Raw genomic sequence first — 18,024 nt, 5'->3', positions numbered from 1 at the left:
GCTTTTGAACATCCTCTGAGACTTCATCTTTGACCCATGGGTTATTTTAAGGGCTTAATGTATTTAGAGATTTGAGGAGGTCTTCTTTGCCAAAATCCTCTCTGAATTTTCACGCCTGATCAATGGCAGTAACGAAAGATTTCCCTACCAAGCCCTGTGTGCAACTTCTTCCTACAACTTTTGCACAGCCAACGTGTTCCAGTCTCTGAAGTGAGTTGCTATAGTGGGCTCAGGCCCTGGTGGCCAAGTACACTCTACCACATAGGTGCATTCCTAGGGTAGGCACCTTCTCTGCGAGGTCTCTTTTTCAGCAGCCCCCAGCCGGAGGCATTCTCAGGCACCTTTACAAATATCTCTCTGTGAGGAGAAGGGAGGAAGTTGAAAGTAGATGCTCACAGCCATCTATGGGACTGACCACAGGGTACCCAATGAAGGAGCTAGAGAAAAGACCCAAGGAGTTGAGGGGGTTTGAAGCCCCATAGAAGGAACAACAATATGAATTGATCAGTACCCCCAGAGCTCCCAGGGACTAAACCACCAACCAAAGAGTACACATGGAAGGACTCATGGCTCCAGCTGCATATGTAGCAGAGGATGGCCTAGTCAGTTATCAATGGGAGGACAGACCCTTGGCTCTGTGAAGGCTCTATGCCCCAGTGTAGGGGAATGCCAGGGCTAGGAAGTGGGAGTGGATGGGCTGGTAAGCAGTGGGGGGGGGGAGGGCTAGATTGGGGTGGGTAATGTTTGGAGGGGAAACTAGGAGAGGGGATAACATTTGAAATGTAAATAAAGAAAATATCCAATAAAGTAAAAAAAAAAAGAGAAAGAAACAAAGAGAGAGAGAGAGAGAGAGAAAGAGAGAGAGAAGGAAAGAAAGAAAGAAAGAAAGAAAGAAAGAAAGAAAGAAAAGAAAAGAAAAGAAAAGAAAAGAAAAGAAAAGAAAAGAAAAGAAAAGAAAGAAAAGAAAAGAAAAGAAAAGAAAAGAAAAGAAAAGAAAAGAAAAGAAAAGAAAAGAAAGAAAGAAAGAAAGAAAGAAAGAAAGGTTTTCCTCCACTCTTAACTCAGTACTGAGTATTTTCTGCCTTCATTGGGTCTCAGATAGTCATACATCAGCCCTCCCTCTATGCTGACCACTTGACCCTCACCAGGCACTTATCAAAAAGTGAGATGGGAAGAACCCATGGTTTTTGCCCCTTTCACCTTTTGATTGTGCAATTTCAGAAGGCAATTAAGGACTTGATTTCTACATCCACTCTGGCTGGTTGTTTTAGCTGACTGCTTGCTCTGATGTGTGGAAGGCCAGATCTTTCTCTACTATTGCTTTGTAGTTCGCCTTTATCTCTTAACCCATCAGAGAAAATGCTCTCTGCAGTTTAGTTCTTTGATTTGTTGAGGTCTTTTGTTTTTTATTTTTATTAAATCTTAGCATGTGGTCTGTCCTGGTATATGACAAAAACATCTAAAATATATATGCTACTGCTGATATATGGTTTCTTTCACATCCGTCCATTGTGTCCTAATGCTCCATGAGTTCAAAGCTCACTTGCATCCTGGTGATTTGTCTAGCTGGATGCCCTGTGTGATACTGAGGAGAGCAAGTGTGGAAATTGTAACCCGACTGAAAAGTTATCTTCAGCTAAAAGTTCTGTCTAGTTTTCTTTCTCATCTTTCCTGGTTCTATTTCTTCATGAATAAACATTTAGATTCATTTCATCTTCCTGGTAGACTGATTGTTTCATTCTACAGCAGTTTATTTTTAGCTTTGAACTCCACTTTAGTAGGTATTAATATGACCAGTATTGATTTTTTTAAATTAATGTTTCCATGTATTGTCATTTTATATCTTTTTCTTTCAACCTACTTGTATGGGCTCCAATAACCTGACTATTTTACTTGGTGTAACCCAGTTATTTAAAACACATGTGCACATGCGCGCGCGCACACACGCACACACACACACACACACACACACACACACACACACACACACTGTTCTGCTTGTGTTCTGTTTTCTTCCTCTACTCCTCGACCCACTGTGTCTTTTTCTTGATTTCCTAGGTATATGTTGAAATGCACTGTTTCCTAGACTTTGCGTTAGTTGTTACTGTTCTGGGTGTTAAAATGAACATGTACGAACTCTGAAGTTTTCACCAACATTCACATGAGGCTGTTTTGAGGGGAGTGTAGAAATGCAGCCTGCACTTGGTTGCCTTCCCCAGTTTTCATTGTCAGGCATCATTATAGTCTTTTGTTTAAATTACTAAATATAAACCATAAGCTTCTATGGGAAGGTATTTTCTAACTGACATACACATTTCTGCTCAGTCCTTGGTTCTCTCCTTCTTCCTTGTACTCCATGATTCCTCCCCACACCATTCTATCTAGTTTGAATACGCTCCCTTAAACAATCTTTAATGGTAAGTACCTTACAGATATTTTCTATTAGCTTCTTTTTGCATGGGAATTTTTAAATTCTCCCTTGTACATTAAGAGTCATTTTCAAGATGTTAAATTTGTTGCTGATAATTCTTTTATTTCAGAACTGCATTATTTCTTTGACTATCTGTCTGTTGAATAGCTTTCTTTTCCTTCTAAAACTACAGTGATAGGACTGTTGTGTATTTTGTTATTGTTCATGGGCCCCTAAGGCTCCGTTCATGTTTGATTGCTGTTTTGAAGTTGATTTTCTCTTTATTGTTCCAAGCAGTGACGTCTGTTCTTTCCTCAAACTTAGTGATCCTGCCATCTGTCATTTCTACTTAACTCCTGAGATTAAATAGTTATTTCTATTGTATTTTTTAGTTCTATAATTTGCCTTTAGTTCCTCATTGTAACACCCTTTCTTGGTCAAGAAATTTTTATGACTTATTTGTCATGACAAGGCTTTAAAGCATATTCTTCGGTGACTCCTGAGAAGGTCTGATGACAGCAGTATTAACATCTTTGCCAAGCTTGTGTAACATTCCAGGGTTGACATAACTTGATTAGTTTTCCTCTCTCAAAGTGTAATAGTCTTTGTTTATGATGGGTTCCTCTTTATGTGATCTAAGCATATTATTTTTTAAGTTAGTTGGCTATGAGTCCTATTTCCTTATTTTATTCCAGAACAATGTCATGGTTTATGTTCAGTGCAAAGTCTTGCACATATTCCTGGGCTCTGTTTCTAATGAGAATTGGATTTTCTGAAGATCTGTGGTATACTTTTTTTCACCTTAGTTTTTATGGAACTTCTGGGATGTTACTTGCATTTCCTTCCTTTTATTTTTTGAGACAGTGTCTCATATAGATCAGGCTGTCCTCAAACTTCTTACGTCACCAAGAGTGAGTTGGGCACCCTCGTCCTCCTGCCTCTACCTCTTTATTTTTTAAAGGGATTGAACTATTTTTAATGAGATATTTTCTTTATTTACATTTCAAATGCTATCCCAAAAGTTCCCTATACCCTCCCCCCACCCTGCTCCCCTACCCACCCACTCCCACTTCTTGGCCCTAGCATTCCCCTGTACTGGGACATATAAAGTTTGCAAGACCTAGGGGCCTCTCTTCCCAATGATGGCTGACTAGGCCATCTTCTGCTATATATGCAGCTAGAGACATGAGCTCTGGGGGTACTGGTTAGTTCATATTGTTGTTCCACCTATAGGGTTGCAGACCCCTTCAGCTCCTTGGGTACTTTCTCTAGCTCCTCCATTGGAGGCCCTATGTTCCATCCTATAGATGATTGTGAACATCTACTTCTGTATTTGCCAGGCACTGGCATAGCCTCACATGAGACAGCTATATTAAGGTCCTTTCAGCAAAATCTTGCTGGCATATGCAATAGTGTCTGGGTTTGGTGGCTGATTATGGGATGGCTGAGAAGCACCTGAAAAAATGTTCAACATCCTTAGTCATCAGGGAAATGCAAATCAAAACAACCCTGAGATTCCACCTCACACCAGTCAGAATGGCTAAGATCAAAAATTCAGGTGACAGCAGATGCTGGTGAGGATGTGGAGAAAGAGGGACACTCCTCCATTGCTGGTGGGATTGCAAGCTTGTACAACCACTCTGGAAGTCAGTCTGGAGGTTCCTCAGAAAATTGGACATAGTACTACCGGAAGATCCAGCAATACCTCTCCTGGGCATATACCCAGAAGATGTTCCAACTGGTAATAACGGACACATGCTCTACTATGTTCATAGCACCCTTATTTATAATAGCCAGAAGCTGGAAAGAACCCAGATGCCCCTCAACAGAGGAATGGATACAGAAAATATGGTACATTTACACAATGGAGTACTGCTCAGCTATTAAAAACAATGAATTCATGAAATTCTTGGGTAAATGGATGGATCTGGAGGATATCATCCTTAGTGAGGTAACCCAATCACAAAAGAACACACATGATATGCACTCACTGATAAGTAGATATTTGCCCAGAAACTTAGAATATCCAAAATACAATGTGCAAAACACAAGAAAATCAAGAAGAAGGAAGACGAACGTGTGGATACTTCCTTCTTCCTTAGAATAGGGAACAAAATACCCATGGAAGGAGTTACAGAGACAAAGTTTGGAGCGAAGATGAAAGGATACCTCTACCTCTTGAATGCTAGGGTTATATGTATGTAAAGTCAGTCCTACCTAAACTAGTTAATACTTCCTAGGTCTATATAGTTCCAGTCATGTGTTTTCACCTCTGTGTTTTTCTCCATCAAAGAGAAAGTATTGAGTAGGATTTCCCTACTAGTACCCTAAAAGGAAATCAGAATCTCTGATTTTTAGAACAAAGAAGGGTTTTTGACTTTGACCATTATCTCTATCTTTCCTATTGTCTCTACAAAGAAAATAGACTCTGACTGAAAGTCACCAAGGACCTGCTCACTCCACAGAGTTTGTTATCCCTGGGTCCTTTACTCATGACTTCCATCTATACAGAAGCATCCTTTGTAATAAAAAAGAGCTTCATAACACAGTTATAATCTTGCCAATGAGAAGTCTCACACTCAGTGAGAGTGTTTCTTCTGTTACTTATTTTGGCAATATTACTAATTGATCTCAATTTGGGCTGGCCCTGGGCTTATATGACACTGTCAGAGGAACTTCTGTGATCCCAAGTTGGTTTCTTAGATGAACTTTTTCCCATTCAGAAACTAAGAAGACTTCGCTGAAGCTTCTGCACTGTGTTGACTGTCTTGTGAAAAGAGAGCTCTCTTACTTCATGGGAAAATGCAAATGAGGGGTGTATATTAAACCTATTTTATTATGTGCATATTTTGTAAGTATTAGAGTTTAATTTAAATAGGAAGAATAGGTTGTATTCAATGTAATATAAAACAATTTGGGAGATAATATGAAGTCATAACATTGATTTTTAAAAGGACATTTACATTCATTAGGCAAATTTTATATTCCAAAGTACTAGGTAGTATTTATGTGATTATGGCTAATGCTTAAAACAACTCTACTGAAGTAGGGATCAGTCTCTTCATTTTATAGTTGAAGCCAAAATATTAAATTGAATCATAAAAATACATGTGGGTGTTAAGTATGAAAGAGATGAATATATTCCCTGCAAATGGGACTTGAGCCTATTGGTCTCTCCACTAAAAGGCATAGTCTCCCCATGAGACTATATGCAAGATAGCACAGCTAAAGTGAACTTACAATACAGTTATGGTCATGTAAGTGGAAAGTGCCAATCAATGTTGAGTGATCAGAGAAGCTGCTTTAGAGGAGAGCTGCCTGTCTACCTTCTTGTTTGCCATCATTTTTAAGAGGGTCTTTCATGGTTGTTTCACCATTGAAACTCTTAATGTCCAGAATTAGCTACTCCAACCTCCTGTAATTTTCATAGCATATATTAAATTTGCCTTGTGATGAGACCATATACTATTTGTACTCTACTTTCTTTTTGGATAGGAAGACAAAAATAGGAACAGAAAGAGAAAGAGCAAGAATGGAGGGGAAGGAGAGAAGGAAGAATTGAAAGAGGGAAGGAAAAACCATCCACCAATGCTCATGACAATTTAAGAAGGTCAGAGAAAAATGTCCTTAATTTAGTCACTCTGCCCTAATCATCAGATGGAAGGCTATAGGACAGTGTGTACTCCGGGGTTCAAACCTTACTTTCTAAAGCTGAGGTTTCTTCATTTTACATCTAAACAATTCAAGCAACAAAACTGTACCCTCTTCTCTTTGAGAAATGTCTTCCAGTTCTCTGTAGCCAAAACGCTTCCATTCACAAAACGAGTTAAAGAAAGGTGTGCACCAACCTTCACAAAGCTGTTCCGACACTGGCTGTCACTGCTGGGGATTCGGAAATTGCTGTCAAAGCTAATCTCCCAGTGTTTACTTTCATGAGTGACAGCTGTCCAGGAACATCTGCTGTTTTCTGGGAATGTCTGAGGCCAATGAGGAGATTTGATTGTACCATTATCTGAGTGGAGTGTTCCACCACAACCTGGAAATTTTCCATAAGGGAAAAAAATCAGTCTTCAAGGTAAAATATCAACTTTGGAAACCAAAGATGGCTAGAGAACATTTCTACATGTGAGATCGTAACTCTTCTTTTCTTATATCTGACTCATTTGGGGGGCATGGAATAAGCAGGAGCCCATTATGTGAAGGGCTTTAAGTGGATGACTATCACCATTTTGGTATGCCCACACTTAACCCATCTGAAGTCATTTGATCTGAGCCTTCAAATCATAGTAGATAGTCTGCTCCCGTTCTGCTCCCAACAATCAACCCGTTCTACTTTCTTAAGACTGTGTAGTAGGTAGATAGCCAGACCACACTCACTCCGCATTTTCTTAACACTAACACATGAGAGTTCACTTCTATGAGCCTTTGATATTTCAGTTTACCACAGTTAACCAAAGAAAATGTTTAAAAAAAAAAAAAAACTTGAGAAGGTCCTCCTACTTAGTAGTCTCGCTCATTGATATTGAAACTCATTTGTGGTTCGGAATAACTCGTAGGGATATAAAGAAAGAAAAGTCTAGGATTATTTTCATAAGCTTAAAACACATACCTAAGAGATAACAAAGAAAAACACGAATTTAATACAGAGTGAAATTAAATTAAGGGGCATTGCATGATCTTTTGCTCTGGAGCCAACGGTTCTTCTCTATGGTAAACTCAGGGAAAGCTAATGGTTTAATGAGGAGTTGGACTCATTCTATAGAGATCTTCATCTTAACCAACTCTGGGATGAAGAATTGTCCTGGGGTGGTTAGGATTTACTAACATCCTGAATAACTATCCAATACAAGCACCTATAGTTTCTGAGACCTTTCATAATATTCATATTTCATAGGTATGATGCTACTTTTAAAAATCACATCCCTTGTCTTCTTTTGATTCAGAATCCATAGCAGATTTTATTTTTATTCTAAAACACAAAGTATATCTCTTTTTATCCTCAAACTTCTCATTAATATGTCATATCTCCTCAAACTACTCATTAACATGCCATATCTCCAGGGACAATACATCAATCAAGACTCTTCATAATATAGACCCTGTCTTAACTCTTTGAACATCCTTCCTGTTTTCTGAGAGTAAGACTGTTTGTCTCCTATCATTGTTTCCTGGACAATATGATATGTTGCGACTATATACATCATATATATATATATATATATATATATATATATATATATATATATATATATGATTACAAATAATCTAGAGAGAGAATGTTTTCTGGAGGACATTCATACATCACACACAAGTACTACATCATTTTGTACAAGAAACTTTAGCACTCGTAGATTTGGGTACTGAGTGGAGTCCTGGAACCCACTCCTCTTCAGGAATGACTATACTTTAAACTAGTTAAGGAAAAAAAAAGTCTCACTGAAAAAAAAGAAGGTTAAGTATAGAGAAGATATATTTTTTTCTTTTTACCTAAAGTGTTTGTGTTCCATGTTGCATAAAATCCACGACGTTGCCCTTGATTGTTTGTGTTAAAGGTTACTACAAGCTGGTTGGAACCAGACTGTACTGGCCCAGGGACTGACTGTCCACAGTATCGTCCTATGATGGGTGATCCAGGGGAGTCACCATTCCTGACAGTGACCGAGTCTGACGTGCAAGTTGGATGGTCCTCCACACTAAAGTCACTAAATGTGAGCTGCAGAAGAGAAAAGGCATGATGAGTCCCCATGAGCTGAAAAGGAGTCACCCTGCCTCCAGGCAGACAAGTTTTCTACAGATGATTTGATTTCCTTGTAAATCACATGGTTTTCTATTTCTGGTTCTTCTTTCATTCTCTCATGTCCACACTGTTTTCCTTACTAAAAGTTCTCTTGTAAATTTAAAAATAGTTTAATTTTGTCCAGGAAGTGCAGTCATTTAGGCTAAAATGACAGCTCCTGTCATTACTGAATCCACCTCTTTCCTGGAGGCTAAATTACCTTCTACTAATTTTTACTAATGAGAAAAGATAACATTCTTCACATTAATTGTAGACAAAAATATGTACTTTAAACAAAGAATTTTATAGAAAAATATATTTGATTATAAATGCAAAGTCTGGTTGCTTACATGTACAGGTACAAACATACATACACACACTCATGGCACGCATGCACACAGTCACTCTCACACACACATATGCTCACACACTCACACTCTTACACACTTTTGCAAACACTCTTAAAGACACATACCCTCACACTTTTACCCATTCACACACACTCACATACACACACACACACACACACACACACACATGCATGCACACACCCACTCACATACAAAAACACTCACACTCTTACATATTCTTACACTGACACACACTCATAACCACGCATACACTCACAATCTATGCATTCCCACCACACTCACATAAACATACACTCATACACACATGCATATCACACACACATACACTCATACACTCACATTCTTTAACACTCTTCTACTCTCACACACTCATAAATATATATACTCTCACACACTCATAAATACATATACACTTACACTCTTACCCATTCATACACACTCACATACACATACACTCATACACACATGCACATGCATACACACACCCACTCACTCACACATACACTCACACACTCACACTTTTATACACTCTTACACACTTACATATACATGTACTCTCACAACACACTCATGCACACACACACACATACACACACACACACACACACACACACACACACACACACACCATTTCCCTGATTCAGTCCTGTCAACATTTAACCCAGTTGTAAGAACTCACAGTGATGGTGTGCCCTTCTGGGGCTTCTAGCAGCCATGAACACTGGGTCCATCTGCTGTACAAGTTTGGATAGTTAGGACTTGAGATCACTCCATTCTCACCTGTCTGTATTCCACCACAGTCTGAAATTAGATTTATAAACCTCTAATAAGAGAGAAGAAAAAACTCACAGAGCTGACACAATTCTTAATTATTATTATCAAACTTTCTGGTAAAAATATGATCAGTCAAGCAATCAATCATGAAACCAAACCTGAACAAGATCAAAGTTGGCTAGAACAGGAGCAAATGAACTGACTCCCAAATGGTGGACATCAAACAGATTTCCACAGTAAAGACAGCCTCAACTTAACAGGATAAAAGAGATTGCCTTTACTGTAAATGGAGACTAATTATCCATATTATGTAGCTAAGAATGTGCTATAGAAAGTATAAATAACATTACTTTTCTTGGGAACACCATACTGTGAGACTATAGGTACCCTGAAGAAATGATCTGCCCCACAATGATCATTTCATAACAAGTGCTTGGGTTTCAAAGGGTAGATAATTATAGCAGGTTGAAAAGATGGTACAGGTCTGTATCATCATATGATCTGCTGTTTAATATAAACAACATCATTTCTTTGCCCATTTCTTCTTTCAATAGGATGAGAAGCAGCAGATGGATGAAAGGTTTGCACATGAATATCATGTTTGAGCTTATTCCCTTCTTCAGCCATGAATTGTGTTATAACACAGAGAACAATATACAAAACTATAGCAAAACATGTTGATCACAGTCAAACTCAACAGAGAGAAGAGTGGGTTTCAAAAAATCTGTAAACAAGAAGTGCACTCAAACACAGAGGAGCAGTGTCAAACAGAAAGTGTGGCTGACTAAGAGAGTTAAGACCAAGACATGGGGGGCTGCAGAGATGGTTCAGCTATTAAGAGCACTGACTACTCTTCCAGAGGCCCTGAGTTCAATTCCCAGCAACCACATGGTGGCTGACAACCATCTGTAATGGGATCCAATGCCCTGTTCTGGTGTGTCGAAGACAGCTACAGCATACTCATATACATTAAATACATACATACATACATACATACATACATACATACATAGAAAAAACAAACCCAACACATGGGCTCAGGGTGGGAACTAATGTTCTGGAGACAAGGCAGGTACAGGAGGTATAACTTTAGACTTTCACACAAGGGAACATTTTCACAAATCTGAAAGAATTACCATGTTAGTGAAAGGGGCCAGAAAAAAAAATCATCTGTGAACCAAGACAAGACGTTGTGTTACCTACCTGGGATTGAATTTCTACATATAAACTCTGAATATCATACATGTATATCCAACACAAATTATAAGTAATATTCAGTAATCTGAATAAAACCTAAACTGGAACCATGTAGAATTTATCCTAAAATTCAAGATTGGTTTACAAGAGAAAATATGTCAATGCAAGTTGATCAAACTTGGAAACTAAACCAAACCATATAAAACAAAATGAAAAGAATGCAGTTTGAAGAAGACACAATTGTCTACACAAAGAAATGAATTAAAATCAAAGTATTAAAACCATAAGAATATAGTGGGGTCTCCAGAATAAAGGAAAATATATAAAAAACCATAAAATTCTTTTCTTGATATCAGTAACAACTCGTTAAAATTTTAACCTGGAAAATTTCATTGAAATTAACAATGAAAACATTATATACCTAGATGTAAATCTATACATCTATATGTGGTATGTTTCAGGGCTTACTTGTAAAGGAGTACTCTACGTAGAATCCAGTATATTCTATACGTTCATTGCTGACAAAATGTATCCACACCTGAGGGTAGGGGATGACCAAGGGCACTCTTGGTGCTGACAGGCTGCAAAACTTCTCTATTAGGGGTCCATCAGCATTACCTGAACAAAACAGTATAGCAAGTGACATGGTTACAGGGTTTGGACAAATATCTCAAATTAACAGGACCAAATAATAAAAATAAGAAAAAGCACTTCTTGATGTATTTCAATCCTGGTACAGTAGCAGACATTAAAAAAAAAAAATCCTATATAATCATTGCCAATTGCACTGGAAAGAGTTCTCAGACATGTTGTTTGGATGTAGGAACACCTTTATTATCAGTGCCAGTTTGTTCCAGCTTGTGTCTTCATACATACTTTCACATATCTAAACAGAGTTGAAACCAACTTAATACTCCCTTCAGCTGTGTGCTTTGTAGAGGAGGGAGAGATGTAATGCTGACAGTGATAATCAATCAGTATGCTCTTAAGATAGAGGTGATAATTGCCTAGGCTTCTGAAGAGTCGTCTTTGCATTTGATCATCTAAAATGAACAGAACATTTGGCACATAGGCCAAGACCTGCCAGTGCTGAGTTGAAGAGGTTTCATGACAATTGCTTCTCACGGAAATATGATTAATATTTGCAGAGTTCCTAGAGAGTGAATATTTATCTGCTCCCAATTTATCCTGTCAGAAGAACACCCCTGACCTTATAAATCAATGGAACAGTATTTCTGCTATCTGTCTGTAAATCAGGAGGAATAAAGAGGAAATTGAATTTAACCGACTAAAATTGAATATACAGCCATTCTCCTTATTTCCATAAATGGTATGGCATTTCATGGAGACCATTCTCTAATGGCCATGGCCACTTTCAGACTCATTTGCTTCAGAGAGCTGGGAGAATTCTCTTGCAAAAATCCCTGATCTGTTACCACATCATATCATATCAAAGCCCTTAATAAAAACTCTGTCTTCTATGTTCTCAAAAGGGACCATGGGTAACTAACTGGACAGGTCTTTTCAATTCTGGCCTTGGTATGGGGCTACTATGAAGGCTGAACGGAAATTATCTTTAAATTTTTAGAGGTGAAATACATTCTAACCCTTTTGATTTCTTAAACTTGCTACATAGCCTGACAACACTACAATATTATAGCCACTACATATGATATTAAAATATATTAAAATATTACTTTCTGCATAGACACAAATGATTCTAACTTGCTATTTAATAGCATTTATATAGTCACATTAAGACTGTTTTTCTCCTCTGTATTTTGTCCTAGTCTCTACCATCCAAAAGTTTATGGGAGATCTTTGAAAAATAACTCCCCTGAAATAAAAGATGTTAACAATAACCAAATGGCAATAATAAAAACAGGCAGCCACTACTGATTATTATAGCTGTCCACTATATTTTGCTTTCATCCTTCTTTTCTTTAGAATTGGGGATTAAGGAGATTGCAACCATCATTTGACAGTATAGGTCACCTATAATACTTTCTTCATCTGTTGTCGATATACTTATGTTCTGGGAACATACTTATGTCAACAGGGTGACAATGGGGACAGCAGAGTCAGATCATCTATGCCTGAACTGTAAGAAAGAGCTAGAATCAACTGTTCATGAACACAGATTTGTGTTTTTGTTTTTAAATCTTAGGAGAAGCTTGGTTCATCAGAGATGCCTTGATCCTTTTGTATCATGAAAAAAGATGAAAGATGTCTTTGAGGATAATTTCCCAAATAGCCCCATGTGCTTCTCTTCATTGGTATGCTGTGGAGGGTTTTTAAACTTCTAAGGCCTAAAAAGAATTGAACCACCTTCCACCTTCTGGAAACTACTGGTAGTCTGACCACACTGAGCTTAGTCTCGTAGGACCAGTGGAGCACACTGATAGGACAGAGACCCTCCAGAACCAAACTCGGGTGAGCCTCCCATACAGGAAACCTGAGATAGGAGGCTTTCCTTGCTAAGGACCTGCTTCCCTCACAGTTCATAGGTCATGCTTCCTATATGGGAACACAGGATTTCAGCATTGCACTGACAAAGCTCCTTTGTATCTTCTGTACTGAGATAGTAGCCATTTGACTCCTGCTGTTGTCCAAGAATAAGAAGACTAGGCAGATAAATGAGAAAGCATGTTATTGCATTGAACTAACCTACTCGAAACTCGAGGACATCAAATGTACAGTCTTGATGACTTTCAAGGGAAAGTCCTAGAAAATGGATACTTATGGATGAATTTTCCCGATTTGGATTACTGAGAGTCCATTCACAGTCTAGATTTCTCGCGTAATCACGGATTCCATTATAGCCAGGAGAAGAAAAGTTTCCACCAGAGACACTTGGAAGAGTTCCACCACACACTAAGGCAACAAAAGGCAGAGAAAAAGCAATAAGAGCCATGTTATAACAGACAACTCCAACAATCGAGGCACAACGAGTGACAGAATAAACGTGTTGATTAGCTCTTCTAGGTGTAGTCAGGCTAGTAGACCAAGAACATGAAAACTATAGGAGAAATGCCTTTGGGTTTATGAAGGAAAAATACACAAGACAAAAGTTCCTTTATTTCCCTTCTGGAATGATGAAGATGGCTGTGGTTTGGCTATGCATCAGTTTCTCCAAAACTGGACATATTATTCATTTAATACTTAATTTAGAAAAATACACAAACTGCTGCTAGGTCCTAGTGGCTTTTCATGAACAATTTCCCATTTGGCTCAACAATTTAATTGCATCAAATAGGTACTATAACACTAAAGTATTGACAAACTCACTATTTTTAATATGGTAACAAATGTCTCTTATACCAATAAAATAAATTTTAAAAAATTTAAAGATGTGTTTATTTTCACTCTTCCTGAAATATAAAACCCTTAGAAAATAACAGCATCCCCAAAAGGAAGAGGATACTTTAAATCCAGGCTACATGTTGCTTAATTTGGGGATAATCTGTATTAAATGCAACCCCTTTATTATTTTCACTGAAAATATACATATAAGTAGATGAACAAAAAATAATGACATGTATTCAGTTTTATTTGAAATTAATTAATCTTTGGTAATAAGTTAACTAGAAGATAAATGTTTTCTTTAACACAAGATAATGACTCAGCTAATGTGGGTTCAGAGTCACTCCTAGCAGTGTCTTTACATGGAATAGTGCTAGAAAATAATCTAATAAACTTTTGTTGTAAAAAAATAAAAGTCAATGGCTAGAGAAATGGCTCAGTGGTTAAGAGCACTTCCAGAGGTCCTGAGGTCAACCCCCAGTAACCACATGGTGGTTCACAACCATCTGTAATGGGATCCAATGCCCTCTTCTGGTGTGTCTAAAGCGAACAACAGCATACACATATACAATCAATCAATCAATCAATACTTTTTTAAAAAAATCAAAATGCAAGGGTTTCCCCCCTGAAACTACAATGAATGCTCCTCCTCCCTGATCCTGTATCCCCCAAACAGATGTTCTATTTGTTGTAGATGTTGCTCTTGTGTTGAAGATTGTGGGTGTACTTTTGATCACTACAGAGAAAACAGAAGGCTTGGCTGCTTGGGGTAGTGTTTATGGGGATACTGAGTGAGTCTGACCCAGAGGAGGTGAGTTTGCAGCATCCTACATTACCTGCATCTTCACTGGAGGTGTAGGAAGCAGTGAAGCCTCCATATGGCCGGGAGCCATCAGTGAAAAATACCACTTTCATCGTGTTTCCTGAAGATTTGAACTCATTAGTCACATTCACACGGCTGCACAGTTTCTGTAGTTGGGGCGAGTTGTTTCTAATGCCATTGAATACCTGTTAGAAAAATAGTTTGACTTGTAGCTATGCTGCCCACCTTACTGAACATCCCTCAGGGGATGAGCATTCTCAGCCCAGACTCATGTCCTTCTAAAGAGACCATAGTCACTTGGTACACAGACACCTCTCCCAGGACCACAAGCTACAGAGCCACACTGAGTGTTATTTTCAGCCTTAGAATCAATGTTGAGCAAATGAAAAATTTGGAAGTATGTCCTCCTCCTATGTGTGACAGGGAGAGGCTGCTGCACAGTTTGCAAGTGGAGACCCTGCTCTATGTCTGGGATAGATAAACATGCCACTGTGCCTTCTTTATACGTCACAAAGTTCACGGACTCTGTGGATTTTCTTAGTTGTGCCTTGGAAGATTTAACATATGAAATTAAATGTTAGTCTTAGGCTATTCCAACTGTATGTAGTCATTCTAAATACCTTGAAAAGTACTGTTAAGTGGTCTTACTTTGTTGCTTTTAATTAGGTGTGCTTGTGCGTATCTCGGTATGGCCATGTGCATGTCAACACAGGTGCTTGCGGAAGCCAGGAGGCCAGAGACATTGGGATTGCCTGGAGCTGGAGCAACAGTTGTGGCTGTGTCCAATATGTGTACTGGGAGCTTAGCTCCATCCTCTGCAAAATTGGTACACATTCTTAACCAGTTCTCCAGTGCTCCTTGAAAAGTAACTTAAGGAAAAAAATCTATCTTTGTGTAACTATAATGGCTATTTCTTAATTATTTATGGATTTAAAGCTTCTACATTCTTAATCATTTGACTTAAATTTTTGTATTTGAGATTATAATAGAATTATAACAGTTCTTCCTCCTCTTTGGCCCTCTGAACCCTTTCTTAGAGCCCTCCCAACTCTCCATTTTCATGGCCTCTTTTTTCTTTACTAATTGTTATTGCATGCATATATGTATGTATTGTGTACACACATTCTTAAATATCACTTGTTGAGTCTGTATAACGTTCCTTGTATATATGTTTTTCAGGACATTCTGTTTGGTGCTGGACAACCAATTTGTGTGCTCATACTCATCTGGCTTTTAAAAACTGTGTTATTACTGGCATCAAAATGCAATTAATTGCTTGAGTTATAACTAGTGAAGGGTGAGTGCTTCTGCACAAGGCTTGTGAACATTTTTCAGAATGCAGAAACAATTCTAAGAAATAAATAGCAACTCACTTGGTGATTGATATTCCTATTTTTGAAAAGGATTTGAATGGATCACTATTGGATATAATAGCACTAAAAGCTTGGTTGAAGTAGGACATGCTGTACTCCCAGGGATGCAAGCAGCATTTTCATTTACAGTAATTAATGACTGAACTCAGCTGCTTAGTGGTTTCTGGTTTAAAATGCCTTCTAGCTACAGGAACACAGGAAATGTTCCCATCACTCCTTGTGCAGATACAAACCCAGACTCTGCTAATTACCTACTTGGTTTTTCAGTAGGACTCCGTTTTCCAAATGCAGACAGTACACTACAAAGATTTACAGTCTGTTAAAATCCAAGAACCAGGAATAGTTGAATTTGGATCCAAATTTCCCACAAGGCAAAGCAAGAGAAGACAATACATATTTCATGCTACTATAAACAGGAATGGGTAATGTGTTTTCAGAATCCAAAGAATTTATAAGCAACAAGGCTGTGTTGGAGGCAATGAACAATGGTCCCTACTGCCTCTTTCTGCATCTTTACATAGGCGTAGCATAGAATTGTAATGAGTAAACCATGTGCAGTCAACCAGTTAGTGTATGGACTTCTTTCTGTATTTAGAAGCAACCAGTGTGTGACCTCATATCTTCTAACATCTTTTGTAGTCAGGAACTACAAGCCTCAGAAGACATAAGATGGGAGCAGACACATGGCAGTCAATATTTAAGAATTGCTATGACGTGGAACAAATTTGGACATTTGTCTCATGACCCCATATGCTGTGTGGTGCAGCCTTTCCTTTCCTCTATCTTGGCAATCAGATTGGTTGCTGGGTTTGTAGGAATTTCAAACAAAGTCCAGCTGGGTGTGGTGTTCAGCAAGTAACAGGATTCTCAGAGCTCAGTCATGCTGCCTGTAGATCTTGGGCTTTGTTTCCCTCTATTCGGACAAGCATTCAAGTACACAGAGGGTGGGTAAACAGCAATTCCTACACTTGTTTGGAGTTTAGAGGAGGAAAGTGAACATCAATGCATAAAAATGATTTAAAGAAATGGAATTTAAACAACCTCCTACAGAAATGAATTCCCAAAATGATTCCTTGATGGAGTTTCATCCTCCCCGTGAGAAAAGATCTGAAGCCATGATATTTGAAAATAAATATAAGTAAAGGTCTGTCTTAGGTAATTCCACAAATCCCAGTTTCCAGGCTCAGGCATGTACACAGAGCTCCCAATCAGCTTTTGCACAGATTTTTACAACATGAATGAAGAACAACCAGGACTCTAAGGAAACATCCAATGTGAAATTCAGAGACCAATGTAAATAGAGATGCAAACTGAAAGAAACTACATGAAACTTCAAATTATGATTCTATAATAGTTTAAATATGTACATTCAAATGATTCTAATAAAGCAGAAATCTTATAGGTACTCAAAGATTGCCATACATATTTGTGTCCTTAGAGAGTTACAAGAGCATGTACCTCAGTGAAAACAGGAAATTGACTAAGAAAGGAAATGTACAGCATCATAGAGCCAGCTGGCCAGTCCAGAATGCAATGGAGAGACTACAGACACAATGGGGCAGGAAAATCCCAAAACAATGGCTCCCAGCTGGCTTGCTGCAGATGGACAGGGATACTGGTGACAAAAATAGACATGCAGGTCTTTGATGGAAGATATGTAGAAAAATTAGTGACTAACATCTATAGAATGTAAAAATAGTACAACTGTTATTGTTATTTGAAAAAGCAAATGGAAACGTGGGCACAGCATACTGCCTGGCTTAGCCTGAATGTAGTTTCCACAATCACCCAAGTGGACCAATCATGGAAACTGTGACATGTGTGACTGAAACAGGGAAGTGGACAGAATACGTGTACTCTGAATTCCCTGTGTGTACTTCTCATGGGAGGAAGCTAATTTCTCAGTTTCTATAGTGGGACATGGCTAGATGAGACCCAAAACCAACTAAAGAGGTGCAAAATAGGAAATGTTAGCTAGAAACAATAATGTAAATGCT

General features: G+C 38.3%; 1 protein-coding gene across 1 annotated transcript in view; it reads right to left on the bottom strand.

The window, feature by feature from the left end:
- Cubn (cubilin) overlaps positions 1–18,024 on the bottom strand; it is a 222,434-nt gene that overhangs the window by 39,697 nt on the left and 164,713 nt on the right. The window contains exons 49-54 of the mRNA XM_021155681.3: positions 14,668–14,839; positions 13,196–13,402; positions 10,997–11,146; positions 9,237–9,358; positions 7,898–8,123; positions 6,259–6,446 (exon numbers count right to left, since the gene is read on the bottom strand). Of these exons, the coding sequence (XP_021011340.1) occupies positions 6,259–6,446; positions 7,898–8,123; positions 9,237–9,358; positions 10,997–11,146; positions 13,196–13,402; positions 14,668–14,839 (1,065 nt within the window). The remainder of the gene's footprint in view (positions 1–6,258; positions 6,447–7,897; positions 8,124–9,236; positions 9,359–10,996; positions 11,147–13,195; positions 13,403–14,667; positions 14,840–18,024) is intronic.

Source organism: Mus caroli, unplaced genomic scaffold, assembly GCF_978045245.1.
Source record: "Mus caroli unplaced genomic scaffold, Mus_caroli_1 scaffold_2, whole genome shotgun sequence".
Taxonomy (NCBI): domain Eukaryota; kingdom Metazoa; phylum Chordata; class Mammalia; order Rodentia; family Muridae; genus Mus; species Mus caroli.
This window is presented reverse-complemented; position numbering and strand designations above follow the sequence as displayed.